General features: G+C 43.2%; 1 protein-coding gene and 1 non-coding gene across 4 annotated transcripts; one reads left to right on the top strand and one right to left on the bottom strand.

Annotated features, from left to right (window-relative positions):
* Positions 1-536: 536 nt before the first annotated feature.
* On the bottom strand, positions 537-6884 carry ilkap (integrin-linked kinase-associated serine/threonine phosphatase). Of its 3 annotated transcripts, XM_063204421.1 has the most exons (10): positions 6599-6884; positions 5867-5983; positions 5611-5728; positions 4675-4781; positions 4204-4297; positions 3167-3254; positions 2720-2853; positions 1972-2091; positions 1752-1833; positions 537-1248 (listed from the first exon to the last, which is right to left on the bottom strand). In XM_063204421.1, exons 1-10 carry the CDS (start codon positions 6639-6641, stop codon positions 1102-1104), a joined length of 1050 nt encoding a protein of 349 aa, XP_063060491.1. In that variant the 5' UTR covers positions 6642-6884; the 3' UTR covers positions 537-1101. The 3 variants fall into 3 exon arrangements, with proteins under 3 accessions (XP_063060491.1, XP_063060493.1, XP_063060492.1); XM_063204423.1 differs by lacking the exon at positions 6599-6884 and having other exon boundaries at positions 5910-5979; XM_063204422.1 differs by lacking the exon at positions 6599-6884 and having other exon boundaries at positions 5877-5976.
* A 1120-nt stretch (positions 6885-8004) lies between these two features.
* On the top strand, positions 8005-8077 carry trnav-aac (transfer RNA valine (anticodon AAC)). The gene has a single exon. It is a non-coding gene; the product is annotated as a tRNA-Val (tRNA).
* The last annotated feature ends 222 nt before the right edge of the window (positions 8078-8299 follow it).

Raw genomic sequence — 8299 nt, 5'->3', positions numbered from 1 at the left:
GTCTCTCCAGTCAGAAAAAAATGACTTTTTTTATAATGAAAATTACACCTTCTTAAATTTGCGATAGCTGGTCTGTCTTGGTGGCTCTGCCAAAACGGACAAATTAGCTTTCTATAAAGTTGTCTCTTTTGAGGTGATATGAAAAAAACCCAAACCCCAACTTTTATCTCAAATATCTCATTGACACATCATTTTTAACAAGAAGGGTTGCTGTCCAGCTCTAAAAAGCTCTTCCCATGATTTCTCAAATTCCTAGCCTATTGTGGTAAAAATCTGTTAAACTAACCATTACTAACCCCTTCATGCACACCGTACCTCCAGTGGCATGCTGTAATTAGTAATTGAAAATTTAACACTATGACATGACACAGGGCCTTTAGTAATGTACTACGACTTGGTTATTGCCCTTCTGGTAACAGCAAATGTATAATACTGTGTCTTAAGGGGTGTGAAAACCTTTTGTTCTGAACACTGGACATATGGAGTACACACACTAGCCCCTCAAAAGCAACAAATCACAAACATTTTACAAAACAATGCAAGGCTTTAATGAATAATTCATTCAGTAGGGTGGTGATGCATTACTCAGCACGAATGAGACACAGAGAAACATTCCTTATTCTCAGCCCACAACACCCCAAGTAACCAAATAGCATGTGAACTACAAGCCCATAACAGTAAAATAATAGTGTAGCAGACTTTGAGGGCATGTTTGGCAGAGCACAGCTCTTTCTTGGACCTCAGTGCTTCCTGGAGACAGGAAAGGGGACACACAGAGTGCATTCCAATATGTGGACTCCCTTCCTCCACTTGTGCTTGTGGCCCCACGTTTTGCTGACGCTTCGCCTCCGTGGGGAAAACAATTACGTTTCCCCGCTGTCAGCCTAGCCACAACAATTTTTGGGGGATTATTCTTCATTCACCATGCAGTTTGCAAATGAGAAAAATGACTTAACAATTGAGCTTTTGCGAGATATTGAAATGCAATGCTGTCGTCAGTGATGTCATCATGATGTATTACTTCCTGGTACGAGGCCACAAGCGCAAGAGGAGGACGTAAGTCGGCATATTGGAATGCGCACATTAACAGACTCATGGCTGTCAGAGCTCGACGGTCACCAGGATCACAGTGACGTTATCGCCAGAGCCCCGCCTCACAGCCTCGCTGGCCAATCGCTGGCAAGCGGCGTCGTAACGGGCCTCCCCCTCCGTCTGGTCCTCCTTCTTCTCCACGGCAACAGATGTGTCCTGAAAGTATCAGATGTTACCATGGTCACCACAGGCATCATGTTGTACCGCAGCATACAACACATCACACATCGAAATTATTTCTATTCTTGTTTTCAAGTCAAGTCAAGTCAGCTTTTATTGACAGTTTCTTCATATGCACAGGTCATACAAAGAAATTGAAATATGTCCTTTCATGGTACGGAGAAAGAAACGTAATTTCAATTTCCTTGTATGACCTGTGCATATGAAGAAACTGACAATAAACACTGACTTGATGTTACTTGCCATGTTAGCCATTGAGCAATGTGGTGTAGTACGTATGCACACACACGCAGCTCATCATTGCTGATCTTTAGAATACTTGTTTTCCTGATAAAATTGAAACATATAATTCAGAGACTGTGCAGTGCTGCATAGATGTGCTCAATCACAAGCACAGCTAATAAAATGTCAAAAAAGAATGTGCATGTGTATTATTGTGACATTTGCTCTGAAAATTTGTGGGGGGTTTTTTCACTGACCTCTAGGATGTTGTTGACGTATCTGACCGCTTCCTCTGGTGAGAAGACCTTGAAGAGACCGTCACAGGCCAGAATGATGAACCTGGACAACACAGAAGTACAGGAGAGTCCCATCAAACACATGGCACAATGAATTGTGCATTGTCCAAAAACTGCCTCAAGTGTATTCAACGCATCATGAATTAGTGAAATCCACATGGAAATGACTAAAATGTCTTACTGGTCGCTGGCAGTGAGCGTGCATCGTCTGATGTCTGGCGTAGAGATGACTCCACAGCGCTTGTACTGGCCATCTCCTATGGAGCGGGACACCTCCAGAACCCCCAACACACGACCCTCCCTACAAACACACACACATGCGCACACACACACATTTTTGCAGAGGGTTGGCTTGCATTCTCAACTAGAGATGCACAGGATCCAAGATCCAGTTCCGGATCCGGCAGGATAATAGGGTGTTTCACAGGATCCAGATCCAGTTCCAGGATCCAGGATCCGGTAGCCGAGGCTTTTCAGTCAAAATAGTTTGAGACAACGTGATAAAAAGGGCCCACGTGCGTGAGTAGGCTATGTGTTTCAACCCTTTCGTAGGATCCGGTATCCGGTTCCGGATCCGGCAGGATCTTAAGCATTGGATCCGGTATCCGGCAGGATCCTAAAAAATCAGGATCCAGTGCATCTCTAATCTCAACACATGTATTAGTAAAAAAGGGCACAATGGGGCTTGAAACCGTTCATCCCCTGATGAAGGCCAATATGGCCGGGAAAATATAGCCATGTGCTATTAAACGTGTTGCCATTCTATATTAAAGGATTGTACATTTACGTAACATTTCAGTTAGCCTCTGATATTTCCTTTCCCTTTTGTCTTAAGCGTCTTAAGTACATCTTGGGCCATGATACTATTAGGAAGTCTATGCCGTTGTCATAACTTCAGGAAACACACACATAATCTCCCCCACACACACCTGACTGTGCCCCCTGCCCTCTGTATCCTCATGCGTTCCTCGTAGATGGTGGGATTGTGTTCTTTACTAAGTGCGAGGGTCACCGTTTTCTTTTCCCCTGTGTCCTCCACACGCTCTGAACGACAAAGAACAGCCTGAAAGAATAGAATACAGTATTTAGATTCCAAATGCCTAAAATGAAAAAAAATAAAACCTCCTTACAAGCAAACACAATTGTTGCAGAATTAAACAGCATAAATATTCAAATGAACCAACTGCAGCACAAGGACAGAAACATTAACAAGGTTTAACAATGCCAATAAACAGTGGCATTTAACAGGCACAGGGAACTGCACTGAGCGATAGACAGCAACAGCAGGAAAGTACGTTTTCATTCTGTGTTCATGTGGAGTTGTTATCTGTGAAACACATGTGGTTTTAAAAGAGTGCAGGTGGTGCGAGTCTCACCCTGCTGTCCCCGATGTTGGCCACATACAGCACGTCATCCACCACCAGCACACACGTGGCAGTGGAGCCGTCCTTCCACGCAGGCTTCCTGTGCGGTGACAATGACAAAGCAGACACGCAACGCAACATCTCATTAGGCCACTTACAGCCCCTCCTACAGTATGGGTTTCACGTGTATGTACATAGAAAGGCAGAAACACAGAATTAAATGGCTTAAAGTGTCGATTGAGGCACTTATTAGGCTTGCTTGGTGACTTCCAAAAGATCCTCTTTTGTACAGTCTTTTGAAATGTGAGCTTTTAGGGGAAAAATAAAAGTTACATTACATTACCCTCAGCTGGGGATGCATCGATACCACTTTTTTGAAAACCGATACAAGTACAAGTACATTAATGTGTGTACTTGCCAATACCGAGTATCGACACCGATACCTATTATCACTAAAATACAATGAAAATAAATGCATGGCCTTGTTTTTTTCCAACTGTGATATATTTATTGTCCATTTCCATGTAGATTTAAATGTTAGTAAATGTATGAAGTGGCACTTTTTTCCCATGCTGCTTTCAAGTCCACAGAACGTGACAAGATTTTGCATTGTTTTGTGTAATAGCAGTATCGTTCCTGGTATCAGCAAGTGCTTGACGAGTACGAGTACGAGTACGAGTATAATGAGCAGTATCGGGTGCCGATACCAATACCAGAATCGTTATCGGTGCATCCCTACCCTCAGCTGACGCTTTTCTCCAAGACGGCATTTAAGTAGAGTGTTTGTTGCAGGTCCTGGAGCAATGTGAGAGTTATGTGCCTTGCTCAAATATATTTTAGCCATGGACAAAGCCAAAGGCATTGTATTAGTCTTCCTACTTGTTAGGGTGGTATTTGAACAATTAGGCCTCAGCTGCTCAAAATTTCTACTTTTTTTCAAAGGTAAAGTGCAAGATGCTGACAGGAGTATCACACAACATTTTCAAGGGAAACATTTTCTAAGGTGTAGAAAGAAAAACAAAACAACAGAGGTGGACAAGAGAACTTACTGGCTTGAGGCTTTCTTCAGAAAGTCCTCATCTGTCTGACGGAATGTATCCACGAGACACTTTTTGATTAGCTTGTCCAAGTTCTCTCCGTCACCTGGTTAAATATGCATTGATAAGTGCATGAAGAACAACATGCATACATTAACTTAAGCAATTGCTATAGGGTTCTGATGTGGCTTGACATTGTTGTTCAGGCATATGATCACCCTCAAAGCCAGTTTATGGGACCACAACTCTGAGTCACTGAGTTTAACCAGAGTTCATTTTTTTTCTACCCTAAATTGACATTTTGTTTGCTCGCACCCAAACATTTCATCCCAGAAGTTGAGTGCTCCCATGCCTTCTAACACAACACACACACACACACACCTTCCAGGGAGGGGAGAGGTGGGATACTCCTGTGAAGAATAAATATATATCTGACTGCTATACCATATTCCACATTCCATATTGAGTGTTGATAAGAGTCACCTTTGGGGAACTTGGCAACCAGGTTATGATGTAGATGCTCTGCAGCGAATCGGGAAGCCCTCGCTCCACCGTGACCATCAAACACCGCAAAGTAGGCCAGTCGAGACCTGAGGGTGACAGTGACATGAGGGTCACTGACGTGTGTGTGTGTGTGTGTGTGTGTGTGTGTGTGTGTGTGTGTGTGTGTGTGTGTGTGTGTGTGTGTGTGTGTGTGTGTGTGTGTTTTGTTTTTAGTAGCAGACATCAGAGTGGTGCAACCACAGCTAATGCCACATTTATCTATTGTATGACTTACCGCTAAATTATTTTATGTACACCAATGTACTGTACATTAATTATCAATAATTAATTCATCAATTTACTTCATACCAGAGTGGCATTAGCTGTGGTTGTACCATCCGACATCTGCTCATGAAGGTCAATGACCCATTTACACAAAATGGCTTAACAGGAAATGAAATATATAGGCTATTTCACTGAGACATCGTGGTAAATTTCAACTCTGTATTTCTTTAGCCGACGCTTTCATCCAAAGCGACTCACAAAAGGGGACAGAGAAAGTCGGAAGGCAAGGTACAGAGTACAACAAGGTACAGACAACCCCATACCCCACACCTTTCAAAGTCAGTGTTGCCCTGAGAAGATCTGACAACAAACAGGAATACTCCAGGCCAAAAACTGACATGTATGAGAAACATTGAGGATGCCACATTAGGCACACAGATTGTCACTCCAATGTCAAGTGTATGAGCCTTGGAGTTGTGTCAGCCTAATAAGTCACGCCCAGTGGTTGGATACTCCACAGAGTTCACCAAAGATAACTGGGCGTGATTATAAAGGTTGATACACTTTGACGGATGCACACTGGGAAACACATTGGGAAATGGCCAGTGTCTCTTCAATAGCATCAGGTAAGGTAAGTGATGAGGAACTCACACTTGGGATGGTAGGGTAGAGGCGACACTTCCCATATCAGGAAGGAGAACGTGGGCATCCTGCATCTCATCCCTCTCTCCTCGCCGAGCTGCTACATAGGCCTTCATCCTCGCATGTTCTAAGCAAGTCACACAACAAAGACAAACCGTCAACCATAAGGACATTTACCAGGCTTGGAGGAATAAGTGCATCGTCTAGTTTTTAAAGAAATGCATCCAGATAAAATAATACACATTTGTGTGAAAGTGGTGAAAACCTTTACAAACTTTCTTTTCCTCTTGACTCTTTTCCTCGGTCACCTCATTTTCTTGAAGCTCATCATGTTTCCTCTTTTCCCCTCTGTCTTCTTCAGGTGGCTTAGGATCCTTCTTAGCTGCAAAGTGTCAATAGTGGAAAAGTGTTTGTGTACACAAGACAGGTTGACCTTTCCACCACTTCTGCCTGCCCAATTGCAAACTCATTTCAACTCTACAAGTTCTCATTTCAAACAGATAGCCAATTAACCAACAGTGGGATTGCATAATTGACTGCAGTATTGCACTGCAATCCACACCCTGCCTGTTTACAAGATTATGTTGCTTGTGTGTACACACATCGAGTGGCCTTGCTTCAACCTGACAGGTTGCCACTACTCTAGTAGTCAACAACGTGTTGAAGAAAAGTTATTCCACTCTAGTGACCAGCGTGAATGTGTTGGTCATTGACGGCGTCCTGGGGCACAATCATCCACTTTATTGGCAGTCTCAGGTGTTTAGCTTGGAAAGATATACGTTTCATCTACACACATCTAAATAAACGTAAGTAACCGACTGACACCTGAAAAGTCTATGCATTTGAACCAGTGGAACTAGCAATTTTAGCTACAGGTAACTGGCTGTGATACAACGCCCCTCTGCTAAAAAAGAACAAAAACAACCCCAACTCCAGCCTGTCTGTCTCACACATCATCACTGGATAATCAAACTCATCTAACAGCGTTGACACTCACCTGTTACCTGTGTTGGTTCTGGGAGATCACCGAACAGATCCATCTCGTTGCTAACAATAATAATTGTTGTAGGCTGCACACAACTAGCTCCAGCTAGCCACTGTTTCACTGTGTTATGTTTAGCAATGGTCAGGTAGTTTAAGTGATGGCACCAGTAAATAATCCGATGCGAAAACAAGTGTCAATCAATAGGCACGCTTTTAATACGCTCTTATATTATGCGATTCTGTTGGTAGTTTTTCGAAGCTAACCCAAACGCTTGCTGGCTAGAACGAATTGTTCGGTCTCTCCCCCGCCGCTGGAATAGAGTTCTTCAGCGGAAGCGGAAGCATGTAGTAGATTGTAGTCTTTCATGTTAGCATTTAAGGACGTCCTGGTTCCTATCGGCTTCCGGCCTCCATTGGGAATGAATAGGGGTAAATTTCAAATAAGCTCCGAGTGCAAGCACGCGCTTAGCGAACCCCCGCAAACTGTCGAGGGTGTTAAAAATAGGCTGTAGGTATGACATGGTTGATCATTTTGTGTCAAACTTCGACATAAATACGATGTTGCGTCCATATGCTAAACCCGGAAGCTTTTGCCGACTACAGAAGCGGCGTCTGTATCTAACGGCATGTACGTGCGGAAGGTTGTACCCATGGCAACCAAAGGAAAGTATGTAGTTCGGAAGTTTTAATGATCAGAAAGGGGTTAGCAATATTGAATTATAATCGTCATGATTTAACATGTGAATACACCAACATGATGATACGATCCGTTCCACTAATGAGAAAGGGATGCGGGGACACGCTAATGTTCGTTGTTGCCGTGCAACTTATATTTTTGCCAAACCTGAATCTCTATGGCGTTTTGCAATGTAAAAAATCGCCATGGAACCGGTAGTCCAAACGCCGCATACAAGTTGACGTCAACGCTGAAGAGCTCTATAAACTCGTCCTTAGATAAACAGCGACAGCACGTGGTAGTACAGCGGCAGCACAGGTTGGCGCTCGAGCATCAAGTTCTACCTTTTTATTCTATCTTGTATAATTTCTTGCTTAGGGTAAACATTAGCCAATGCAATTCAGTGATATATTATACATGGAAAATATGTTTCAGAACGTATGGTTCCTTAGTTTCACGGACAGAAGTGCTACATGACTTCAGTTTTAGTGGTGACTGACTGTGACAGGCTTCAGTTTGACTATGGTAGGACAGCGCCAAAGGATCCCCATCCCCCTGTGTCAAAAAATACTCGTAAGTACCGTTGAAAATGAATGGCAAAAGATAAGAAATCTATCAGTTTACGTCGTTACCATGGCCTTTAGATATTGATACATGTTTCAATCCAGACAGAGAAGAATAACCAACTTTTAAGATGTGCCAAACCCTTCAAATTGTAAGGTTACTACGCCCCCTTCAGCTCAGTTCCCGTAGTGTAGTGGTTATCACGTTCGCCTAACACGCGAAAGGTCCTCGGTTCGAAACCGGGCGGGAACAAGCCTTTTTATCCCCTGGTCGTCGAGAAATGAACCCCATCAACTGATTCTAGTTGTGTATGGCATGGTGATCTCTGGCAACCAGTGAATCTGCACAAACGCAAAACTCCTAGCCCTAGCCCTAATCCTAACCCTTGTAGGCCTATCAGCACTGGTGGTGCTTGTGCAGAACAGTATACCTAATTCTCTGATGCATATTTTGTTTTGTTTTTTAGCAATATTT

Source organism: Engraulis encrasicolus, chromosome 8 (assembly GCF_034702125.1).
Source record: "Engraulis encrasicolus isolate BLACKSEA-1 chromosome 8, IST_EnEncr_1.0, whole genome shotgun sequence".
Taxonomy (NCBI): domain Eukaryota; kingdom Metazoa; phylum Chordata; class Actinopteri; order Clupeiformes; family Engraulidae; genus Engraulis; species Engraulis encrasicolus.
This window is presented reverse-complemented; position numbering and strand designations above follow the sequence as displayed.

Bases quoted from the DNA above. Each gene is read 5' to 3' on its own strand.
- ilkap (XM_063204421.1), bottom strand. From the start codon at position 6,641: ATGGATCTGTTCGGTGATCTCCCAGAACCAACACAGGTAACAG. The intron at 4,298-4,674 runs GTGACTCTTATC...ATATTTAACCAG, and splicing joins GGTTGCCAAGTTCCCCAAAG to GTGACGGAGAGAACTTGGAC. The intron at 1,834-1,971 runs GTAAGACATTTT...TGTGTTGTCCAG, and splicing joins ACGCTCACTGCCAGCGACCA to GTTCATCATTCTGGCCTGTG.